The sequence below is a fragment of the Botrytis byssoidea genome, assembly GCF_014898295.1.
Source record: "Botrytis byssoidea strain MUCL 94 chromosome Unknown BBYS_012, whole genome shotgun sequence".
Lineage (NCBI taxonomy): Eukaryota > Fungi > Ascomycota > Leotiomycetes > Helotiales > Sclerotiniaceae > Botrytis > Botrytis byssoidea.
The window spans coordinates 377,868-403,391 of NW_024065853.1; the positions used below are offsets into that span (position 1 = coordinate 377,868).

The 25,524-nt window shown below is 40.6% G+C and overlaps 7 protein-coding genes across 7 annotated transcripts; 3 read left to right on the forward strand and 4 right to left on the reverse strand.

Moving 5' to 3' along the window:
- Positions 1-1,374: 1,374 nt before the first annotated feature.
- On the reverse strand, positions 1,375-2,073 carry EAE97_006521 (uncharacterized protein; the record flags this gene model as incomplete). Its single annotated transcript, XM_038877034.1, has 1 exon — positions 1,375-2,073. The coding sequence occupies one exon, from the start codon at positions 2,071-2,073 to the stop codon at positions 1,375-1,377; it is 699 nt and encodes a 232-aa protein (XP_038731966.1).
- A 6,674-nt stretch (positions 2,074-8,747) lies between these two features.
- Positions 8,748-9,885, reverse strand: EAE97_006522 (uncharacterized protein; the record flags this gene model as incomplete). Its single annotated transcript, XM_038877035.1, has 4 exons — positions 8,748-8,822; positions 8,871-9,388; positions 9,442-9,730; positions 9,799-9,885. 4 exons carry the CDS (start codon positions 9,883-9,885, stop codon positions 8,748-8,750), a joined length of 969 nt encoding a protein of 322 aa, XP_038731967.1.
- A 1,534-nt stretch (positions 9,886-11,419) lies between these two features.
- EAE97_006523 (uncharacterized protein) lies at positions 11,420-13,541 on the forward strand (the record flags this gene model as incomplete). The annotated part of the gene is made up of 3 exons (XM_038877036.1): positions 11,420-11,535; positions 11,611-11,769; positions 11,822-13,541. 3 exons carry the CDS (start codon positions 11,420-11,422, stop codon positions 13,539-13,541), a joined length of 1,995 nt encoding a protein of 664 aa, XP_038731968.1.
- Positions 13,542-15,677: 2,136 nt separating this feature from the next.
- On the forward strand, positions 15,678-17,093 carry EAE97_006524 (uncharacterized protein; the record flags this gene model as incomplete). Its single annotated transcript, XM_038877037.1, has 1 exon — positions 15,678-17,093. The coding sequence occupies one exon, from the start codon at positions 15,678-15,680 to the stop codon at positions 17,091-17,093; it is 1,416 nt and encodes a 471-aa protein (XP_038731969.1).
- A 2,749-nt stretch (positions 17,094-19,842) lies between these two features.
- EAE97_006525 (uncharacterized protein) lies at positions 19,843-21,106 on the reverse strand (the record flags this gene model as incomplete). Its single annotated transcript, XM_038877038.1, has 2 exons — positions 19,843-20,910; positions 21,041-21,106. 2 exons carry the CDS (start codon positions 21,104-21,106, stop codon positions 19,843-19,845), a joined length of 1,134 nt encoding a protein of 377 aa, XP_038731970.1.
- Positions 21,107-22,247: 1,141 nt separating this feature from the next.
- Positions 22,248-23,281, forward strand: EAE97_006526 (uncharacterized protein; the record flags this gene model as incomplete). The annotated part of the gene is made up of 2 exons (XM_038877039.1): positions 22,248-22,434; positions 22,521-23,281. 2 exons carry the CDS (start codon positions 22,248-22,250, stop codon positions 23,279-23,281), a joined length of 948 nt encoding a protein of 315 aa, XP_038731971.1.
- Positions 23,282-23,812: 531 nt separating this feature from the next.
- Positions 23,813-24,073, reverse strand: EAE97_006527 (uncharacterized protein; the record flags this gene model as incomplete). The annotated part of the gene is made up of 1 exon (XM_038877040.1): positions 23,813-24,073. One exon carries the CDS (start codon positions 24,071-24,073, stop codon positions 23,813-23,815), a length of 261 nt encoding a protein of 86 aa, XP_038731972.1.
- Positions 24,074-25,524: the final 1,451 nt, after the last annotated feature.

Genomic DNA, 25,524 nt, shown 5'->3' on the forward strand with positions numbered 1-25,524 from the left:
CTCTGCGGGAGGGTCTGTTTCCTGTTTATCATTCTGTGACTTTGGTGGTTGTTGTGGTGGTCGTTCATGGGATTTGCTTCGATCTTGGCCTTTCCCTCCTGTGCTCTTGCCCGCTTTGGATCTGGGTGCATTACTATTCATGATGTATAGAAATTCGAATAAATCTGAACGACTCTCTTGGATTGATAGAGATGTATATGTATGTATGGAACAAAGTAAAGGAAATTGTCTTCCTTTATCTCTTATCGGGTTGGATGTAAATTTGTAAGAGAAGATCTCGTAGTTGATATCTGGATGATATGACGATAATGAAGAATTCGAGGGAGATTTAATTGAGTTTTGAGTTCATTCAAGTGACGGATATATGCTCTATATATAAGATGGTGATTGCAGTAACGTGGCCTCTATCATGGGTGGCAATTGGTGATTTGCAGGTGGTACCTTGAGGCCGAAGACCAACATACTGATTCCGCGGACCGTGAGGACCGAATATCAGACCTAGAATATGGTAATGCCAATGTTATTTGGTTTCTTTCTTGTAATTGTTCTATTAATGGTTTTTCTGGGGTGTTTGTTGGGGTGTGATGGGGATTGTTTATGATGTTGTATATTTATTTATAGGAGAGTACCTAGGTACCTCGCGACCGGGAAAAAAAGCTGGACACCAAAATTCTACACCTTAATCAAAATTTTATATCAAAACGAAATTCAAAGGTTTCATTTTGAAAAGGGTTGTTTATTTATAATTCATGAAAGAATAAATCTATCTCTTCAGTATGAACGAAAATTAATGGTTGGCTGTTATTTGCTAGGGTTTGATATCATTAGTAGGGAGTTTGTTAGGTGGTGGGTGGTTCGGTCAGATGATAATAAAGTGAAAAGTACTCATGGTTTCATATGGTACGTTATTGATACGAATCAAGTTGAGAGATTTTTGCTATGTGGTAGTATCATTGTCGAATTCATGATCATAGTGCGAGTACGTGCTAGTTATTAGAAAAAGTCTGCCGACCACTCTAGAGGAGCGTGGTCGGTAGGACTAATTTGACCTGTAGCGACCCTCGTAGACGAGTGGTTGGTTGTATGTATTGTGAATAGTTAGCCGACAGATAAATGTTTCTTTTTCTTTCTTTTTTGGGGGAAGGGGGGAAACTAATTTATTTATATTGGTATTTGGAAAGAAGTTCTAGTAAGAGATGATCTAGAAGCTAGTTTAATAGAGATTCAACAATCGAATCGAAAGACTTAAGTCTTTAGTTGGCTCATACGACGAGTTAAGTTAATGGATTTTCTGTCTTATATTCATTTAACTTATTTAAAGTAGAATCCAATACAATTTCGTCCCTCTTATGATAATTATTTACATCAAGCTAACTAATTTTTTAATTCTTTATATTTTCTCATCGTCCGCTCGATTCCAATATTTTTATACTCTTCTTCTGTTAGATAACGAAGATTTTCGCAGAATTCCTGATCTTGCCGAATCTTAGTATCCTTCTGAACCTCCTGAACCTCCGAACTTATATCGAATTCTCCCGCCTTACGGACTACATCCCGTGCCTGCTCCGCCAAATTTTCATCCCATCTGCCGTCAGGTGTTACATCGATCAATAATCTTTTTATTTCCTTTTTCGCATTCATGCAATCCTCAAACTTTTTTTCGAAAATTGCATTCCACTTTGCTACGATGACATCCATTTCGACGCAAAGGCCTATCCCTATAGATTTATCATACTTCTGTAATATCTTCCCGTAGGCTAGTCGAGACTCTTCTTCAGTCGGGCCTTTCTTTGGTTTTTCCATCGGATTGGAACCTAGTAATTGCTTTCTGTTGTGAGGACCACGGGAGCTTGAGAGAATGGTTGTGGAATTGCTTTTTTCATCTGATCGACGTGGTCTACGTGGTTCATGGGAGCTGCTTGGGGGTTGTTTTTCATCTTTTGAGGGCTGGTCTCTTTTTCCTGGGGGTTGGGAGCTGCTGCTTGAAGGTCGACCTCTTTCTCGCGTGTCTTGTGGGCTCAACTTCCCATGATAATTCTTGTCTCTGGATCTTCTGGGCGCACTACTACTCATGATGTACACTAACACGGATAAATTCGAGCTGTTTTCTTGAACTTATAGAGATGTATGGAAAAGAGTATAGAGAATCACCTTCCTTATTTCAGATCGGAATGATAGTATAAGAAAAAAGTTTAGAACTGAGATTTTAATGTGTAGTTATAAATGATCCGATTATAATCTAATCGAGTTCAAGAAGATATCTAGTGTATGTGCCCCTTATATAGAATTAGGATTTTAGTCACGTGTACTCCATTATAGACAGCAGAAAACAATCTTGAGGCAGAAGTCCAACAGTACATGTTCCTCAGACTTTGAGGACCGGAAATCAGGCCTAGAGTATCTAGATGCCTAGTTGTAAACTCTTTGCTTCTTACATATACATTCTTGACAGTTTCTCAGATATTTAAATTATAAATCAAGAAGTAAAAAGCCTTTCAATATATCAAATATCTTCTTGAATCAAAATGTTCATGTGATATATTATCAGTGTAGGCAATAGTATACTATAGTAAAACCATGGCGTGTATTAATATATTAATATTGCAGTTAGTATGTTTAGAAAGAAGGTTATATTATTCTTGTATATATTTATAACTATATCTAAAGAATATTAGTAATATATTGAAATACTGGGATTCAATATAAACTATCTATTTTATGTCAAATTAGGCTAGAAATAAAGAATCTTAATTCGATTTAGAATAAGAAATGGAATTTTATTACCTAATATAGATAGGAATGTATATTTTATATTGAATTCAAGTATTTCAGTATATTGCTAATAATATCGAAAGTTTAAATAGTATTGAATATCTTTAGTGGTATTGAATTCAATATCACGTACGTACATATTTCGAAAAAAATCGATACGCACCACTAAACTAGCCCGTATACGAAATACGGGAAATACTATTGCCTACACTGGTGCATCAGTTAGTATGTTGGTGGAATGATACCTAGAGTATAAGAGTATATTGAGATGTGACGGGGAGGTTCGCGAGGAAGTTTCGTCAGCATCCACGATATCAGCGAGCTTGAATGTCCAACCCCAGCCTTCTTCGTAATAATTACATACAACTGTAAGAGTCACGGCCACGACTACACAAGTCATGGCCGAGGGAGCTATGGTTGTACTAGGCGCAGTGGCATTGATGGCAGTAGTAGAAAGTGTCGAAGAGGTCAACCCAGAATAGCGCGAATAGTACAATACTTCGGATGGAACTTATGAGCGAAAAGTTGTCTGCGAGAGCTTCACTGAATCAAGGTAGCTTCCATCCATCAACGCTCACAGATGGACTGAAATTTAGCTGCGATGTAGTCTCCGTACCTAGGTATCCAGTTGTAGATAAGTAAGCGAAATTCTAGCATCTTCTTAAACCACACTGCAGTTATCCCCGCTAGCGACTAGGTAAAAACTATCGCAGGTAGACGACGTATCGGTCTGATACGGTATTGATGTTGTGATGGTTGTGGTAAGTAAAGTCATGCATCACAGAGAATAGGTGGCTGAATTCGTTAGAAGGTTGCAGTCCATTCTTCTCATTGCCGAGAAGTCCACTTGCACACGATAATAGAAATAATGAAGATTTCAATCATCTCCCAATAGCTTAGTCGAGGGGTCCTCCCATTTCAGTAGTCCTATCACGCAGAATGCGGTGAGTTTACTACCCTGTTCCTCGAATAATTCTTCACTCATACCATGAAGTTTTTTTTTGGTGGTGTATGTTATGTCATACGATTGCTGATCCCAAAGATTACAATCAGTCGTGGAGCTGGGGATCGCTAAACCATCAGGTGTGACTACCTAGGTAAGCACCAACGCAACAAGGTAAAAGAACCGATGGTCAGGTATAAAAATTTCCTGACTGCATATTGTAGAAAGTTCAAGCTACCTTTGAAAGTCGGATATTATGTTGAAGCGCATAATACACCAGAATCTGTAATTATCTAAGATTCAGTCGGTATATGGATGGCTGGACCCTAGACTCACGTTGATAGCATATTGCCGGGTAGAAAAGATGACAGCAGGGGAATTACGGGTGTGATGGTAGCATACACTAGTCAAATAATACGCACACCTAGTACATGCCACTTTCCATAGGGTATCTCACTTCCGATTCAACTCCAAATGAAGTTATGGTTCGGCTCGTATGATGTTCTGACAAGACAAAAGACTGCAGTATTGGATTCTAGGATTTTAGATCAGGCTTCCTAAATTAGTGATCTTGTCCGGTGAATAATGAAGTGTTTCCGTAACATGCATTCGCTTGTGGCGGGGAGAGCAGAACTAAGCCCCCTGAAAGTAGATACTTTTACTAAAGGGATGGGTTTCGTTGGATAGATCCAAGATCGACCGGCATAATTCTTCAACTTCTCCTTCCGCATTCGATATGCTCACAATTAATACCGTTGAAGGAATGTTAATTTTAAAATGAATTGGATGAGTTTAGACAGTACTTTAGTTCGTGGACTGGAAAATTCGGATATATGTCGCATGAATGAGTAAGCCTGGTAAAATCTGCGAGACACGGTTGGTCTTGGAAGGAGGGTGAGATCCGATAAGGTAATCCAAAGCAGTACTCACTTCATTGCTAGGCGTATTGTATGATGGTGATGATACTGTCATTCTTCATACAGCTTCTGGGAATGGATGTATGATTTTATCAGTCTCTAAAGAAAATCAATCCGAGGAATGAAAGTATGGCAGAGGTATTATAAAGACTCAAGGAATAAAGAAAGTAAACGGTGTAGGCGCTCGACAGGCAAAAGTATGGTTGGCAGGTATCAGATCCCATCGATAGTATCTTATTTACATACTCGAGTGACTTATGTAGCGATATTGTTTCGTTCTTTCCTCCCGCAATGGAGCTATCAGAATCCCGTGAGACCTCGTCTGCTGTGAGCTTACAAACAGGGGGTAAGGGAAAGGCAAACCCCTTCAGTGATCTTCCGAAGCAGGGTCACATTAGCCTCTAAAGCACACAGATTACAAAACTTGGTAAAATCATACCGAAAGACCCTCGACCGGGGCTGGTATCATTACACTTCTCCACAGAGTACCGTGCCGACTCTGCATTTGTTACCAAAAATTGAGACCCAATAAGATCCTTCAAGCAATTGTGGAAGTCACATCAGCTGAAAAGTTTGCTGTGCTCAGAAAGTGTCAAATTCTGGGTTATACTCTGAGGTCATGTATGTTTACAAATGCGGGTCTATAAACATTTTCTACACTTACCACACTCATTGCCACATAGCTCACTCATTGCTTGTTCCGTCGTTCAGCCATTTCATATCAATTGCTGTCAAATATTATCACCTTTGTGATCAGATAAAACCGAATCTGGCAAGTAAATCCCCCATCAAATTTGCTAAAATCGTTGGGCAACAATAAACTGTCGATTATCACCTTACACAGTCCAATGTTATAATGATCAATCGTTTCAAGTGAAGCTAGATCTGCTCTATTCGTTACAAAAAAAACAGTACTATTTAAGCACGATTTTTATCAACCGCCGGGAATCAAGAGCGCTTGATACAAGAATCAAGCAGTCATTTGGGAAACAATCGCCGGTATCAATTTTCACATAGGACATTTTCTGCCAACTCTACAGTCGCACCAAGTTCCTTTCCGAATCCCGCTTTGATCTTAGCTGTCTTCTCTCGATGGCACCGCAATTAAAAACCACTGGCATCTACAGTTCCCTGTTCATTGCCACATTCTTGGAGTACTGTCATTTCGATCTATCCTCTCAAAACTGCTACCTTCAAAAACTGCCCCACGTCAGCTGCGCGAAAAGGATTGCAATACGTTGAAGAGGAAACAGTCATAAACACTTCTGCTATTTCATTTTGTTCATACATAGATAATCCAAGACATTTACTATATATTATATACTACGGGATCTGGATATTCGGTTTAAGAGCGAGCTAGGCCAGATATGCGGATTCACTTCCCACTTTCTGCGGGGTTGTTGAACTTTGGGCATATAAAAGTGGCGTGTAGTATAGCTAATCTGTCTTCATGATTGAGGAAAGTGAAGAGATGATCGCCTTAGGAGTACTGACAATGCTACTTTTCAATAAGTGAGACGATGATATAATGCCTGAACTATCATACTAGCATGCACAACTGAAGAATTAAATTCAGTTTTCTTCTAAATTGTCTCACTTTTTACGTGAACAGCCAGTGATTGTCAGCTTTCTACCTTCACTGTCATTTATGTTCTAACATCAGATAGATGTCTAAGGAAAAGAACAAACAGATGAGCACCAAATACCCTTCTGCTATGAGTTATGCAAAACCAGATTTAAATAATGGATTCCCAGCAGTATACACATGGGACTTTTGGATATCGCTGGTCTGAATTGGAGTATTGAGAGACTTTACATGCATAAACATGACCTTTTATGATTTGTGTGAGTCTATACACGGTTTGGGTTAGAGTCCGTATCAGTGAGCTAATTTCGATATCTCTATACGGGTCTATATTCACTCATCAACAGATCTACTCTACCCCTCATTTTCAGACTCTATCGAGAGTTTGTAGGTAACATCTGAGAAAGTGGTAGTGTGCCGCTGTACCAATCAAAGTCGGAACCTACTATAGGAATATGTGTCCGGTTGAGTTTTGAGCTATCACTATTGCTGTCGCTCTCATTTCCTCATTGTCTACATTCTTCGATAACTCGCAAAATGTGATTTTTGTTAGCATATCTTTCTTTTGGGAAATATCCGACGAGATGAATGTTGCTATATCACCCGATTTGGCAATGATATTAATGAAACTATAATATCGTTCAGAAAAAAACAGTCTTCAGATCTACCAAAAAGAAAATAAGAATTCTCAATTACGATCAATCACAGATACCGAAGAAATCGGATAAGATTTTTCACCACGCAACAGAACAGTCTTTACAGCTGTTTGTATGTATGAACATTTTTCCCTTGAATAACCACAACTTTCCCACCATCACCCAATTTTATACTCCGAGACTCCATACTCAAAACCAAAAACCACACTCGCCAAATTTCCAGTGTAATTGATAGCCACAAGCCACAACCCCCACATAACCGAACCAATACCCCACCTCAACGGATCCTCTACGTGGGGTAGGTAGGTAATTAAATAAAAAACACCATCCAGACAGAAATCCGTATCCCAAAATTGCTCACAAATGATCCCCTCATATAAGTACTTCACTTTCGAAAAAACAAAAAGACAGTATGAAGCCTGTGGGGTTCGAACCCACGCATCTTTCGATAATGGTGTACCTTGAAGGAACTTAAGACCATCGCCTTAGACCGCTCGGCCAAAGCTCCCTACGCTGTCGTATGTTTTGAGTTCATCGAAATTAATTAAATTAATATACTTATATAATATTATTTGATGGAAGGGTTGATGATTTTTAAATCCATATGTAAATCAACGATAACGAGGGGGAATCTTCGGATTGAATTAATAGGTAGTTTTGGTTATTAGGGGTTTCGGTTATGAATCGAATAGGTTGATGAGATGCTCTCTGCGCCAATAGAAATTATTAATTCGGAAATCGAGGAGATAGTAAAGTACAAAGCACTTGAGTAAGTAGTAAGCCATTTTGAAAACTAATTGTATCTTGTTATTTCTTTCTTGATTTACCAGTGTAGAAAGTACATCTCGAATATAATATACCCACTAGTTGTTTCTTGATCTAGCTTTATCAGACTTCGTTCTCCGCTACTAGTATAGATGCCAAATGCAAAGTTGTCGTTTCCGTTTATCGCTATGTGTATAGTGAGAATATATATGTACAAGTCCTATTTACCGAATTCTATCAGAGCAGAATTTACATCAAAACACAGTATCCAGATCGAAGCCATCTTATAGTGGTCATTATGGAATACACATGTTTATTGATGTAATCTTCTAGATGAATATCTTCTATGTACTTTTCTCTACTAGTCATTTAAACCCCCCCAATCTCCTCGAATGGGGCTTCTAAATGTAATGTGTAATTATCTCCAATCCTTTTATGAGCACAACAATACTTCCAACCTAGGCTACAAAACAAAATGTAACTAAGAAAAGTACAAAAAGACACCACCAAAACCACGGCATCTTGTTCGTTACTTTCCCCATCCAACTCTTCATCCAAAATATTTGAATATCATGATCTATGAATATTAATGTCACCAACCACAATACGAAAAGATCGACAAATATCCACTCGACATATACTAGGATGATTCCTAAGCCTAGAAAAGATGGTGGTTCAATTAGGCCTACAAGGACTGTTATTCCTCCGGTGATGACTGAAAGGAAATAAATGATTGTAAATTAGTTTTCTGAACCAAATTTCATTTTCGATCTCGATCCTGGCTTGGCTTTTCTGTAGATTGATTGAGACTGAAGTGTAAGTCTGGGATAGATCAATGGATGATGGTAATATGTCATAATCACTAGAGGTATCAGGAGATGTGTGCGCATCGGTGGAAGACTTCTTTCGTAGAGACGTCGCATCCGGAGGGGACGAGTATGCTTCTTTCAGGATATTAGTTCGTATCTGATCATGGGCATGATTGTGTACTTGCCATAAAAACTCAATAGCGGCAAGATCATAAGTGATAAGCCAAGTACTTGTCCGAATCCCCAATCATTTTCCTCCGAAAGCATAGCAGACATTGATTCGGATGAATCCAGATTGTCTTAAGAATTTGGAAGTTCTCGAATATTAAATATACGAACTGTGCCCCAAACAAGAGCAAAAGAGAGCCATCCCAGCTAACGATTTTAGTAAAGTGTTGTCAATGAGTGATGATTGTTCCGTACCTCCCATATCGTTGAATCAAAAGTCTGCCTACAGGCAAGAGATATTACATATAGAGATCGTAGAAGTCTATAGCTCCATTTTCGTCTTCCCATCCCATTTAACCTTGATCCTATTGATCTCATGTTCGTGATTCCGAGGCGGCTGGCTACCTTATCAAGCCATAGTAATTTAGCCGTCATTGTCATGACTTGACCAATACTTTCAAAGTATAATAACAATGCCCTTGTGGAGTAACTGAAAACTAGTATGATAAAAGCGAGTACAACATAAATCCAGTTGTACTGGATGTCTAGTAGATGATTTTGCCACATCCATGGAGTTTTTGGCCGAAAAAGACACCATGCTGGGAAACTCATTGGAGGACTACTTTTGGAATCCTTTGGAGATGCATCTATCACTTTTCCACTGACCCATCCAGCAGTATACACCATACACATTAGTATAACTACTAGAACTCCCATAGCAACTACGCGGATGACTTTGATCTTATTATTAGAGCGATTTTCTGCCCTTAAAGCTATTGATGTTAGTCCTTACACATTGAGACCTGATGACTCATGTTAGTCTTACCTGTGAGAGTTAGTATGTGTGTAAAGCTCGAGAACCAAGCAAGATTTAATACCGTTTGCCAGTGATAAGAATCAAGTCCCGAAGATAATTGAGATATTCCTGCTATGAGGACCGCGATCCCTAAAACGACTTGTTGGTCGCTGAAATTTAGAATTACATTTCCGAGGGCATACGACCAAAGATCCAATCTAGGTGTATCTTTATTTGGAGTACGAATATGGTCGATTCTAGCCTTGGCCACACAACATATTAAAGTGAGGTATACTGAAATAACAAATGTCAATATTGTCTGTAATACTTGTAAGTGAATTGAACAATAGACTAAAGTGACAACCAAAGAAATTCATCTGATCATACTCCGATACCTCCAATATCAGGGTTTGCTACCAAGGCCGGGTAGGATGTGCAATTCCACCCCTCGGCTTGCGTATCACCTGACGACATGCTGATTTATGTGTTGGACGATTTCATTTGCGAAGATAAAAAGCCAATTTGACAGCGCAAGCAAATATTATATTATACCTACCCTCCTACCCCAGATTTGAAAACGGGCTGAGAAGTGGTGAGAAAAAGTGTTGTGGTGGCCATGCAGTGGCATCCACGGCGCAGCAATCCTTCGCAACGGCATAACGAATAGAAAACCATTACCCCAAAATACGGCCAGGGTTATATTTTTAATCGACGAAACAAGGAATGATCAAATCGAAGTAACAAATGAGACGGGGGAATAATCTTCTTGGCACCACTCCATCCTATCATTTCTACCGAATTAAGCGCTGGTTTGGCATTTTGCGTGTGAACCCACATTCAGGGCCCTGGTGGGCTGCATGTAATATGTTCATGTAATATGTTAGAGTTTTGTACTGTTCGTGGAAACAAAAATCCATGCTACCTTGACCTCGATACAACTAAGTATGAGCGAAAGATAATGGAGTGGTATCAGATCCAAAAGGAGGATCAACTATTAGTCTGCGTCAGAGATGTCCATATATCAGACATTCAAAGGGGATTTCCCGCACATCTGAGGGTAATTCCCAAACTAGATATGCAACAAAAGCGCTGTGATTCTTCCCCACATGAGACTTGCAACAAATCGTCATCGCTTTGACAGGTGTGATAGTTTGTTTCAGAGAAAAGCACCAGTTGCTATGCGCAATTGGTTCTGATTGTAGAAAAGAAAACATATTGTACGTACCGCAGGGTGCAAGGTTCCTCAGGCATGAAAAGGAAGTACGCGCTAGCTCGATTAGGTTAATCACAAAACATGTGACGCGACAACTTTTTTGTCCTCATTGATATGAAATGTATCAAGGACAATTCAATCCCGGTGAGCTATTTCCAAACGATTTTACGCTTTGGAATCCCATCACCGGCGAGCTGAAGATATACTTCCAAATACATAGTGTACAGTACTAGCGAGCCGTATCTACGCCCTGCCAAATCCCTTCATTGATCTTAAAAGCCAAGAGCCAAGAGCCAAAATGCGGAGGGAACTAAGATTACAATAGCGTCCCTCAAGTGTCCCTCAAGCGTCCTTCTCCACATCAATCCAAACAGATTCAATATTCTTCTTCTTCAACTCCATCTTCGAGGTCTCGAATGTATTCTCATGGTTTTGGTCAAGCATTACCCAGCAGATATATATCTTCTCAATCGCTTTTCTTTGTTCCACAATCAGGTTCTTGATTCCTCAAGCAGGGTTCGATTCTTTCCGTCCTTGCAACCATGTTTTTGACCGACGTCATACTGTAGGCGGACCTGGCCATCTGCCAGACAACGGGAGATTGACACCGGATTTTCTGTTTTGTAAAATTAATATAAATTTTAGTCGCATGATAGAACTGTTTGATACATTAAATAAATGAATACATTTCATCGAACGCAACCAAGGATTATTTCTTCAACATGTTCTGATTCGAAAATTTCATCTGTCATTTCATTTTTGCCAAATATTTAATCTTGTCTTATCTCCTTCACAATGAACGATCCAGGTCTTAATGAGCCTATCTCCAACGACGCTGACGATATAGAGAATCAACAACGCAATGAGAAGGATGAAACCAAGGAAGACGTAGAAGCTTTCCTAGAGCCAAGGTACGCAAGAGGGGAGATCCTGCTGATATCCCGTCCTTACAAATTGAAGACTCTGCTAACAACCGATTTCTTCAGTCGCTGGTGGTTTGCTAGTACTGCATTTCCTCTCAACGCCGGCACCTTTGGACCGATGGCATCGGCCTTCAGTATCTGCGCATTAGTTGTACATTGGAGGGTCTCGATACCACCCGGTGGAGTGGAGGAGCATGGAATATATATCGACGATCCGAAATGGTACGCGCTTCGAGAACTATTGGAAGGAAGTTATGTTGATACATTGTAATAGGTTGATCGGTATAAATGCTGCACAATTGGCAATAGCCCTCATTTCGAATCTGTTCCTGTTATTGAATATGGCAGAAAGAGTTCGGTTCTCGATCGCGCAACCTATCACGATTATTGGCTGGTATCTGTCTTCTTTAGCATTGATTGGATTGACGGCTTGTGCATCTAGGCCTTTGAAACTTCCATCCCCACCGGACCATGCTTATACACAAGCATTCTACTATGCTCTATTTTCTGCTGGTCTATATTTCCTGGTGGCCAGTTTGATGGTGGTGACGGTATACGGAGCATATAAAGGGCATTACCCAAAAGAGTTCAAGCTGACTATGAGTCAAAGAACTCTAATGTTACAAACGATCAGTTTCTTAGTATATCTACTTGCTGGTGCGGCAGTGTTCTCTCATGTTGAGTCATGGCAATATCTTGATGCTCTCTATTGGTGTGATTTTACACTTTTGACAGTTGGTATCGGAGACTATGCACCAATGACACATTTGGGAAGGAGTTTATTATTCCCATTCGCAATCGGCGGAATAATTATTCTCGGTCTGGTTATCGGTTCGATTCGATCGTTGGTTTTGGAACGTGGAAAGGTTAAGCTAGGGGCGAGAATGGTCGAAAAGGAACGACGACGAATCTTAAGGAAAACTCAAAAGAAGAATGTTGAAGTATTGAAGCCTATTACCACAGGAGAGTCATCCCCGGAATCAAACAATACACTTGTCAGTGATGATGGTTTAACGGAGAGAGAAAGACGCCAACAAGAGTTCGATTTAATGAGACGTATCCAAGAAGAGGCGGCTAATAAACGTCGTTGGACCTCTCTGATAGTCTCTGGAACTACATGGCTTTTACTTTGGTTTGTCGGGGCAGCAATATTTCGTATCACAGAGTATACACAAAGCTGGAGTTACTTTGAGTCTCTCTACTTTTCCTACACCTCGCTCTTGACCATTGGATATGGGGATTATTACCCACAGTCCAATTCAGGCAAGCCATTTTTCGTTTTCTGGTCTCTGCTTGCCGTCCCCTCCCTTACAATCCTTATAAGTAACATGGGGGACACAATCGTTAAAGGAATTCGTGATATTACTCTCTGGATCGGAAATTCTACTATCTTACCTGGTGAGAAAGGAGTAAGGCATTCTATCAAAGAAACAACAAACAAGATGTCGTTTGGGAAATTATTCAAGATATCGAAACTACCTCCAGATGCTGAAGGCACTGCAGCTCCACGCGATTCTAGCAAGACTAATGGTCTCGGCGCCGCGCAAATTGAACGCGAAATTATCCAAACTCGGCGCGGCGAAGAACAAATAGAGGAGAATAATAGGCTGCCGAAAGATCGACATCATTATCATTGCATCCTTGTTAAGGAAATTGGAGAAGTGATGAAACACCTCAACAGTTCTCCACCAAGAAGATACACATTCGATGAATGGGCATGGTATCTTATATTGACAGGAGATGATGAGAGCGAGTCTGAAAATCATAGAAAGGCGATTGTAAAACCAAAAGGCGGGAAGAATTTAGGTGGCTCAAAGGGTGAATGCGATGATAAGGATGAGAAGTGGAGTTGGGTGGGACATAGAAGTCCATTAATGGGAAACAAGGAGGAGAGTGAATGGGTACTGGAAAGGTTGCAAAAGACATTAGAGAGGGAGCTAGAGGAGATTAGGAAAGAGAAGATGGAAGGTGAAAGAAGAGTGGAAAAGAAGTAGCCTATCAGATAAAGGTGCGAAGAATGAGTTGCGACTAGTAAGGCATGGCGTTTGGGACAGCATTGATACCTTGGGTTTTTGTCCAGTGCTTGGGACTTGATTGCGGATTCTGAAGTTTTAGCACTTGAGGTACCTTGCTGCACGCATTTTGTGTTAGGGTTGATTCACCTCTGATTATACATAACAACCTAATAGTAATGATGAAATGTTTATACCCAGGTTTGCGAGTGCAAAATGATTTTGTAAGTTTCATTGATCATGTCCCGTTTTACTTCAAACGTGCGAATAGCTCGTGTTTCTTTCCGGGTCGATTGGTATATACATCACGGCTAGATCGCATCGTCGTTTTCTATAGTTTACAAATATTACTATATTTTTTGACGAGGATCCGATTTATTATGAGTACCGTATTCATTTGGAAAATTCGAAAAAGTCTAGCAAGGATTGACAATTTAAGCTCATTGTGGATTAGAGTTGTAGCAACCACGAGAATTGTTTGATTTGGATTTTCCAAATGGCTACGATATAGGCGCAACGAGAGGAAGCATCAATGGATGCTCTAGAGCTCTATATTGTAATGGCTATAATTTTGAAGTAGTTGCACTGGCAATCCCAGAGGTCAAGTGTCTTCCCGATCTCTCAGCTCTTCTCTGTGTTACCTAGGTAGTTCTATATTTCCCTTATGAAATGTGGATTAATATCCAATCGCTTGGAACCTGTATCGGTTCCCGAGGGCCGGGATCAGGACCAGGTCTAGCGTGGTTTTAGACGAGGCGCTAAACCTGCCCGGTCCGTTGGAATCGAACCCCTGTTCGGCATGCTAGGGCCTCTTAAGGACCCGATGCATGTTTGTGTTGATTTACTGGTTGGTTATGTTGGTTTTGTTGTTGTGGGTGTTTGTTTTGTTGAATTTATTGTGTTATATTGTTTTTTCGGTTGGTGGACTCTGTATTTAGTCTACTGAATTGGAAATGGGATTGAATGAATTCATTTGAGACACAGTTGAGATGGTGAGAGCGTCACATCGCGTCTCATTTCATCTCGGAATTATTTTCAATCAGGCTCTTCTCCCGCAGACGATCACAGGTAAAGAGATTCCAGTAATGAAACTATTATGTTCACTTTAGTGAAGCAACACTTGGGTGTAAGGCTGATCTATTACTGGTCGGCGTACAATGAAAAAAGATTTCGTTCAACCTCAATTTGCTTCTAAGCTTGTTTCCCTTGACTTGTGTATTCACTAGTAAAGCGTCGCCTATTACATGCGATTACAGACTGGAGGAGTTTGGGCCAAGGTCTTGCAATATCATACTGATCATGACCTGTATTTAATTTCTTATTTTGATAGAGGCGGATTTCCGGATACCTGGCCTATTGTATCACGACTGCCTGATCATGGATAGCTCTGTATTCAGAGAGGGTCATATAACCGGTTACAGTATTTAGAAAAGGCCTGATAATCAGCGGTCAAATTGGTAACATCCATTATGAGGTTGATCGAGTCTAGGCTGCTCAATGGATACCTGCAGAGTAGGTAATGAGTCTCGCAAAAATGTGCAGATTATCTGCCTACAGAGCAGATAATTGGAAAGTCTAACCAGATAATCTGGAAGTAATCTCAAGGCATGTTGATAATCATAGCTTAAATTTATACTGGTATTATACTACTATTATACATGAATTATTCTGCAGAGTAGGTAGTAGATCTTGTCGATAACTTACAGAACTCATTTTCTGTAGATTACTCGTGAGTAAAGTTAATTCTTGCGTAGCCTAATTGAGTCTTCGAATGATTTGAGCGTACAAGAAGAGATTGTTGAAAAATGGAGCTCTCGATTGGAGAGAAGCATGTCGTAGCGGAGGCCATACTAGCACACGGCCGTAAAGCAATCTTCTGGATCTATAGGCAACAGTGAGTATTGCTGCGATTCTGCCAGATCTGTAGACCGATATTGGTGGTAGGTATAAGTATAAGTAGTACACTGAGTATAACAATTAGTTTATCAAATCATATATTTTCCATTCAACAACTTCCCACATTAAGAGATACGATTAAGACGTGCGAGAACGTTGAATAGAAACCGAATACACCATTAGGCACCACTTTTAATACGAGCAATAAAGAACCAACGCAGCATGATGAACTTGGACAAAATATCTCCACAAGTTGAGAAGTGTATCGTGAATATGGATGTTTCCAGGGTCTTACAAATCTTCACCTCGCTTGGGCAAACCGACATCGTATGTTCCCTAAACGAGAAATTCCGGACAAGTCGTATGGAGTTTGACAATACTTTACTCACCCTCGAATATTATGTACAACGAGGATTGAAAACTCAGCGATATCTTACGGAGCAGATGAGAACTGATACAGATCCGTCTGATTGGCCATACGATCCTAAGATAGACAATCCCTTCACAAACATCGAAGAGAGACTTATGAATAAGTTTGGGACGCGATGGCCCACGGTGAGTGGCGCTTTAGATATGATCCACAACAAATTTAAGCACTGTGTGGAGAAAAAAGAATGGAAAGATTCCACAGGGCTGACATATCGCGCCTGGGTTACTGTCGATGTTTGTCCTGACAAGATTCTATGGGGCGAAAATACCTCAGTATTTGAAAGTGAGCAGTTCTTGTCACGTTTGCGACCAAAATTCATGGTTTTTTACCCAGGGCTGGTCAACCTCGCATTTTTGGAGGAAAGTCAAATCGAAGAGCTGGAAAGGAACAAATATCAGTTCGACGACAAATGGAGAGACATGAAGTTTCGCAGAAAAGTTACGGACACAATTGCCAAGGTTATAGGACGCTGTAATAGCATCGGCAACTTCCTCTTCAATTGCGATAGTCACTTCAGAGGGGAAAAGCTTGATCGAAGGTGCAAGATTATGTATGAGGAGTTTTGTGTACAGAGAAAAAGGTTAGAAAATGCCGATACGCGTAATTTCAGCGATTTCTTTTTTGCACGCGACTTCTCTTATGCAGGCGACTTGCAAAATCCCGAGAACCCCTGGCAACCAACAGACAGCGCTGGCTGCATTCTACATTTCAGTAAGATGATGGTGGATCGCAAATTCAGAAGAGATGACAATCCGATTTACAAATCCGATTCCCTGTCCAAAATTAAAGAGTATGGAATTGTATACGCTAAGACTCGTAGAAGCAACCCCGAATCTTCGTCAGGTTCTGCAGAAAAGAATAAAGAAAGCGGAAAATTACGTGATACTCTTCGAAAAGAACTGAAAGAAAATTCATTGAAACCACGTAATAGTGATCGTGGAAGTTGGCAAACAAGAACTGAGAGTCATGGACAACAACAAGGAGATAGTAATAAGAAAGTAGAATCACAACCGCCAGCAAAGAAGGTAGACAGCAGTGACAAAGTAAAAGCGCATCCGCCAGGACATTCACTAAGAAGAGCTGAACCACTCCAGAGTGTTGGAAAGAGAGCAGAAGCAAAGAAATCGAGTAAGAAACCAGATCCTCAAGTTGTTCCATCTTCCTCACGCACTGGTGGATCGGGGGCGACATCCCGGCGCCATGGATAGGAGAATAGCGATGAAGTCAATAATCTCTTACTGGGGTAAGAGGAGAGATGTGATTCATACATGTAAGTAATATTGTATCCTCAGTAGCGATATAATACATAAGCAACGCTGTAATCTCAGTGGCGGGAGACTAGAAATCAAAGCACAGTGGCCAAAGAGGACAAAAAGATGAAATAGACTAAAACGATCAGATTGACTTTACTAAATTGAAAGAATGAGATTTGTTTTGATTTTAAGCTTGATAAACGGGTAAAAGTTCAAAGTGTTTGGATGCCATTATTCGAAAGTTTTTGAATGTTGAATTATACTTGAGTGCCTGTCCTACTGAAATAAGACCGCCTGATGTATGTTTGAATCGTCTGATGTTTCCTTAAGCTATATGTCTGGGCTGCCGCATGTTCTTTAGTACATAAGTTCTTTTCAACCGCATTACGGCACATACGACCATAGACTGAAGAGAATTGGGCATCCCGTCCGCTCTGCCATTCACAAGCTTCAGATCGGTGGATTAGTAGTTGGGTGGGTGACCACCAGCGAATCCCCACTGTTGTATGTTTCTTTTGTTTTTGTTTTGTTGTGGAGAGAGGTGGGTGACGACGATGTCGATGTCGATAGTGGGACCTCGGGGGATTATTGAACTCCCAATTTTGAGTCAAGCGTTATGGAAATTAGCGAGAGAAAGGAGTTGAAAATTGAGATTGATGGGTGTATCAATATTTTTTGGAACCATTGCCGTTGTTGAGTGGCTTCCGGTCAGCAGTTAGGTCTTTCCCGTGAGAAACGAAGTGACAAATCATGAAAGCCTGATAAGATTGAGAGTAGTACGTATCTTAGTATTGCTGTTGTTCGCTTAACTGCCGTTATGCTCGGCTGTTGCTTTATTCCTGGTATGACTAAGGTATTCATCCCATAGTAGCATTTTTACCGCTAGCAATCTATGTTGTCATTGAAAAACTCATTGTATCCGTCCTCGTCCCCATCAGAGACAGTCACTTGGTGCACGCTATATGCAAATGATATCCCATTTTCTCACCCTCTTCCCGCTGCTGATTCTTGATTGTGGCACAATATTCTCTTACATCATACATCGATCACGTGTCTCGCCGATGTTGATGATCGATCATGAGTAGATTGGGTGTGTAATGGAGTTTATAAGTGTTTATGGGTATTTTTTGAAAAGGGCGGAGAAATTGGAGGAGAGTAGGTTCAAGTTGTAGGGTTTGTATGCTCCACTTCCAGAAAATCCGGAAAGTTATTAGAAGCGGGCTATATAAACATGGCACAAAAGCATATTATCTTATTATATATTTTCTATACATTTTGAAGATGAAATTCCAGGAAGTTTTTGCTTCCTTCCTCGTGTAATATACAATAGCGTCGTGGGTGTGGAAATTGATAAGTGATTATGCTGCCGGGAGATATCAGTTGGGATTCCGAAGATATTTCGGGGCTTAGATTTTTGTTTTCATTGTCCAGGCTCAGGTGGCTGTTTTTCCAGAAATCTTATTGTCATTAACATTGTCGTCTCTTCATAATGATCAGATGATATAAAGAACTTGAAGTACACTGTTTTGACTCAGCCAATTTTTACAGCTCGTCAGTAAGCTATCTTTGTAGAGATATCACGCCTAGAATCTGTCCCGAACTTTACCTCGCTGTTTTCAAAGCTACATGTATTGTGCTCGGCTATGAGAATCTATTTGTAATCGCTAACGACAGCGGTGGTTTGATAAAATTCTTCGAGCTTCGCGATTCATAAAAAATATTATAGTACTACAGTAGAACTTGGTTATACCAGAATAAAATGTTTGACCAATCAAATCCGGTATAAACAAAACTCTAATATAAAAATTGATGGTTCAAATGTTGTTATCAATATTTATATCCAATTTTAATTCCAAACCCTGATATTTTTTGAAAAATATTATGTGATATCAACAAATCAAGTTTATTTATACAAAAAAAAAAGCTTATTAAGCTAAACCTATTACCAAAATTGATACCAGATTTACGAAAAATTAGTTCGGTATTTCGGTTTTGGTTAAAAATCCAGTATTCATATACAAATTTCAGAAAAATGAAGAAAAAAATACGGTATATCCAAGTTTCCGGTATATCCCAGTCCGGTATAGCCAAGTTCTACTGTATTGTCAATCAATGAATGAAAGTCGTTGCCTATTCACCAACTAATCTTCATCCAACTGGATCCTGCCCGTAACTCACACGCGAGCTCCAACTCGGGTTAGTACCTCACAAGCTTTATCATTCACTATCGATGGTATTATTGAGAGCCCACGCTTTACTTTCTTTAGCGTCTCAATTTTAAGTGGTGGAACAGATTTAGAATACAAGGGCATAATTTGAATTCAAACTATTTTAGATTCCTTTCAATTCTCCAATGCATTTATAGCGATTCGAAATTGTTCTTAGAAGAGGCCGGCAGATCAAACAAGATTATTAGAGTGGAGAAGGGGTCTCCATAGCTAGCTGTTTGAGCCCCGACTGGAGCCGAAAAATTGTTGGGAGTTTCTGGAAACAAATGTGGGTATTTTGACACCGTTGCAATATATATGGCCGTTTATATTGAAGGTGTTCTCCTATTTATATTAAATGTATTATTGTATGTTATCAAGGCCGATTGTGAATTCTTGCGACCGTTAGATTCGTTTACTGTCCTTGAATATTGAAATAATATCCCGATTTTCCAATAGTTCTCAACGCCATAATCCGCGATTCTAATATATTCGCATTACAGTTCAAACCCAACAATCCTCCTCGGCCATTCCAAAACCTCGTGGTAATCGTGTCCAACTTCCCTCCAAATAACCTCAAAAAGCCCCTTACTCCAACCATTAAGCCACCATACCTGTGGAACCTTTCCGATAATCATACAAGAAAATGCCACAATCACCAGAGCAAGAGCATCTCTAGCCCTGATCATTTTCAAGAATTCTTCTTGCAACCCGCCTCCCCATTCGCCGGATAGATGCGGGTTATCAGTTTGTCCTTCTTCCGTCTTCTTGAAAACGGATTTTAGAGAAGTGATTGCTGTTGTATAGAGTGTTTCGTTTTGCCCTTGGCTCAAAGCATATAGTCGATCAAAAGCAGCTTCTGCATCCGGTGACAGAGTGACCTGTTCTCTCTGAGGGGAAGGCGACTCTAGCCCCCGTCGCACATGCATAACAATCTGCCAACCTTTAGATAAAGAAATTGCTTGAACCATGTCGTCAATCAATCCCACTGAAGCCTCTTTCTTTGCGTCGGGCTTGGCGAGACCAAAAGCAAACATAGCAGTAATACTCGAGAAAGCAATACTGGCAACATCATTCCCTTTGTTCATATTTGAGAGGATGGAGTGGTAAAGAGTAAGCCCCCGGGTGTGATGTGCCGTGGCGATCTCGATATATTTCTGAGGGTCTGGATGGGATTCTGCGTAGTGAAGAGCTGATAGAGCAAGGAGTCCATGGAGAAGAAAATGATGTTCCATTGCTTCATTCAAGATGAGAGTTTGTGATTGTTTGATAGCGTGGACATTATTGGGTGGATTCACTGTGTACACGGTTTTCGTGAACCAGTGGATTATCAGATCTACGTTTTCGAGATTGAGGGATGGGGTTTTCGTGTCCGAAGCCAAAGCTTCCTCATTTTGAGGAGTTGAGCTGTAAGCTGGAGGTGAAGGGTTATTGTCATTTGATGCTGTACTGTTTGTTTCTGACGTAGATGGATCACCAACCCAGACAAGAGATGGTAATCGTGGGTAATGACATGTGATATCACGTGAGACACATCTCTGGCAGCGGGGCTTTTCCTCGTCACACTTCGAGGAGAAGCAAAATAATGTTAGCGATTGACGTAGAGTGGATAAAATCGACATGCTTGAATCCGTGTTCAAATTTCAAAGGTATCTAAAACGGGACAGTAGATGGTCAAAGAATATATAAACATACCTTGATTCGCCTCTTTTTGCAACCATGACATCCATTGCGCGACTTCTTGTGAGGTCTTCGGATCATCGGACCTGATTGAATTGTGCGGTTGTACCTCAGACTTTGAGAAAGGTGTATACGCGACTAGGCCTTGGTCACAGGCAATCCAACCAATAGAGAGATGCCCAGAGAAGTCGTCGATATGTGGAATACAGTACAACAGAGACAGTGGATTTTGCCTTTCGTATATCAAATACTATTTGGGTCTTGGATACGATCAATGGAGGATTTGAAATGTTGAAGCTAATGTGGCTTTTCTTCCTTTCTGTGTTCTGTTTTACTCTTCCAGTTTGTTTGATAAGCTTGTGTCGAATCTTGGAGCGAACACACGTATATATGACTGCTTTCGGAAATGTCATACGGGGAAATACGGTTACAGCTTGCCGCCCCACATCTGGCGCTATGCAGAATCTCTTGGCCAGTAAGCGAGTTTGGCGTCTATTAGGGTCTGTGCATCTGCGAGCGTACTCGTACATGACTTCCTAATATGGATTAGCCACTACTGACTTGGTCGATTCGGGTTAGACAGTTTGAATCAACTTCAGAAAATTCCTTTCCTCGAGAAGGGGTGGCCGAGCAGGCAATCTCTGTATGTTGTATGTTTGGTGTAGCTTGAAATTTCTCACCTCCGACTTCTGTTTAGTGACAGTTGTCACAGCATTCCACTTCGAATCGTCTCAATTTGGTCCACCCCATGCATGATAAAGTACTCTACAAATCGTCAATCTGTCGCTTGCAAATTGCCGATGAGCCAAGAAGAGCAAAAGGTCCTAAAATAGAAGCCGATTAGGTCTCCGTGCTGGTCATCATTTCAGGAAATCATTCTTGCTAGTCATGACCCCTGAATTGCTATCTGGCATCATATTGGTAGGGCTAGAGTATCCGGTCCAGATGTCAGTGTACAAGTGGATCACCAACTCTCGTACTGCGTATAAGCTGACCACAATGGTAAGTAAGGGCCGTCACCAATGCAAGTTGATATTTAATAGCAAGATACTAATCTCGGCTCTAACACCTTATAATTTTTCATTCTTTTTGACTTCCACCTTGCTTAAGGTTACCATTTTTCCAATTCCATACATCTTATTCCATTATCACCACATCTACTATCTTCTATTAATCAATTCTGGCCTATTTTCGACAAAAGGAACTTAAACAATAACGCATCATGGATATTACACTCATCCAGTCTCCAGAGGGAAACATCACTGGAGGCGTGTATTTCACTTACAACCCATCCGAACCCGCTGCCTACGGATTCACGGCTCTTTTCGCATTACTCACTTTGGCACATATAATCAACATGTTTCCACTGCGGTCATGGTATTTTATAAGTTTTATCCTAGGTGGAATATGTAAGTAATGGACTCCAGAAACACAGACAATATGAGTGTTTTTACACACCGCTAGATGTTTCTATTCAATAAGCTAATAGCCACAGGCGAGACTTTTGGGTACTATGGACGGAGTAAATGCCACGACAACATCAGTGATATTGGTCCTTGGATCCTGCAAATGATCCTTATTCTAGGCGCGCCTACCTTTCTTGCAGCTTCGGTCTATATGACACTCGCGCGACTTACCGTAGCCCTAGGAGCAGAAGAACATTCGATGATTAGTCCACGATGGTTGACCAAGATTTACGTTCTGATCGACGTACTTTGTTTTTTTAGTCAATTTCTGGGAGCAGGAGTCCAAGCTTCTGGCGACGCAACAGTCATATCCGTTGGAAACAAAGTCATTCTCGGCGGTCTCATATTCCAAATTATAGCATTCTTCTTCTTTCTTTATATGGCCTGGCGTATCGGTGCCCGTTTCGAAAAAAGTCAAGAAACTCATCCGAGTAGCCTTCGTTATCCGGAACTCGAAAGGGGGTGGAAGAAGTACTTTCGAGCTTTATACGCAGTCAGCGTACTACTCATTATTCGAAACTTGATGCGTGCGATTGAGTATGGACAGCAGGCAACCGGCGGAGGCTTTACATTTGCTACAAGAAACGATGATGGAACTCTCACTTATTCCGGACACCGTTCCAAGAAAATTGGAGATATAGAAGCGTTACTTTATGTATTTGATGCTACGCCAATGTTCCTGGTGGTTTTGATATTCCTTATAATTCATCCGGGGAAATTCATCAAGAGGGCTCGTGTTGTAAAGGGGGAAAGATTATCAGTCACTGAGATGGAATCTCTGACGAAATGATAGCGATAACTGTTAGAAAAAATGAGCATATGGTCTCACAACGGTCACTCTACGGGATTGGTTATGCAATGGTTCAATTTTATTTTGTTATTTCATTTGTACATAGACTACTTTCTTTTGTATCTATCGCACTTCTCGCCTGACCTCCTTCTTTCGTACTATTTATCGTGTTCAATCTTGATCTACTGCTAAGATATGAAAAGATGCGTGAACACATTGATCCAGGACATCAGGCCATTTCGCAGATAGATGTCCATAAGTACGGCTCCCATAATTTCTCAATGGGGAGTAAATATTTTACGTAGGAGGATTCCGTTTTTTCAGATGCAAAGGATATCCCTCCATACAGGAAGAGTTTTTGAATACCAGACCCGCAGTTGAAGTATGGAACTGCTTCGATGGTGTGGGGTGGAAGGATGAGCACAAAACACCCCTAAGACTATTACAATGCAAGCGAGATTTCAGAGGGATTTATCAGTATGAATCTCCAAACACCATCCTACCACGCAAGGGGCTCATCACTCGGTTCCTCTACTTGATGTTCTTGTTAACAATGCTCTGCATCTCCTTAACTTGATCACTACCTATCCCTTTATTCATCGCCGGAAGTACATTTTTGACCGTGATCACACTATGTTCTTCTCTCCTAGTAGCGGTATATTTACCAGCAGACCATGTTTGTATATTGGCAAAGATCTTGTCCCCGACTGCGTCGGTGATTCTTCCAGCGTTCTTGGATGTATAAGTTGCAACTGTGCCGTTTACGTACTTGGCGCTGTAGTTTATACGCATGGTTAAGGCTTCGGTTGCAAAGAGGATGAAGAGCTTGGAGATCTGTATCTTGTGGATGAGTGGTTCTGAAAGGTAGTTTGATGGACGATGGATTACGAACAGTGGTTGGTTTTAGAGTTGTTCGAAGATCTATTGAAGTGGTTGGTATGTTGTCAATGAGCTTCAGTAATGTACTTTGGTTCAATGATGTTCCTGTAAAAGATTAGAAGAATCTTTTTGCGGTGGGTGGTGCAAGACACTTATATCCTCATCTAGATCCTGTGTATTTGCACACATCATGTACGGCGTGTATTGATTCATAAGAGCGCGCTGTTCACGCCAGTCTATGAAACCAAAGAAGGTAAAGAAAGTTGTCTTGAAGGCGATCTTCTGATACACAAATTCCGAGCGTAACTAGGCAAGGTATTCTATAAACATTTTACGGTGGATTTTGGCTAAGAAAGCCATCTTGAGATGAGATAGCTGTTGACCGTAATTTGCATAAACATACTGTAGAGCATATTCTCCCTCGTAGTTCGAATGAGGGTGCAACTACGGTTGTTCCAGGATATCTCTTATACGGTACTAGTTCATATCATAGGGCGATCCCCAATAGCTTGTTGTGGAAAGAATACTGGATGACAGCGTCACACTGTGGGAGGAGAGGATGAAGTCAACACCCCTCCTCGAACGAGATTCTCACTTCACAGCATGCTCGGTAAAACTTTTATTGCAATCCCTCGTCTAAACAATTATCATGAGAAGTCCCCATTATTCCATTCCTTCAAATCCCTCGACTTCTGATGGCTTAAAGCTTAGCAGGGAACTTTTCCAACAGAATAGGATACGGACATTATTTGCACCTCATAATACCATTCAATTTTGCTGAGACTTGGTAAAAGTATCTCCTTGGATGAAACGTGTATGAATCTAGACAATGATACAATCTGGCATCACAGCAGTTGAAACTGGTACAGAGGTTTCTAAAAATTCTCGAAGAAATCAATGCAGCTTGCAGCACCTTGATTTCTCCGTCTCTGCAGAGTTTTTCGGTGCCTTCTCCCCTAACTTCACGCGTAAAATATGGCTGCTAATCTATTGCTTCTCCTTCACTAGCATGGACCTTTATTCACTTGACTAAAGATTACCTCGAATTTGTGAATTGAGAAAATATGATATCCATATACTAGGTAGGTACAAACACTAATCGGGAACATCCTCTGTTTTTGAGTACTTATTTAGTGAATTTCCAGTTAGATCTACAATCCTTCTCATTTGACTGTGGTTGTTGTTCTTCAGTGACACAAGCATCCCAAATAAGTTTTATTTGGTACTAGCGGACGCCCTATGAATATAGAATATTAATAAACGGAAGAGGAAAAGGAAGCCAATTTTCTTCTTTCTTTAGAAGTTTCGGTTGCTGCAATGCTATGTAAAGTAATCTCACCGAAGGCAGGTTGTATTCAAAGCAG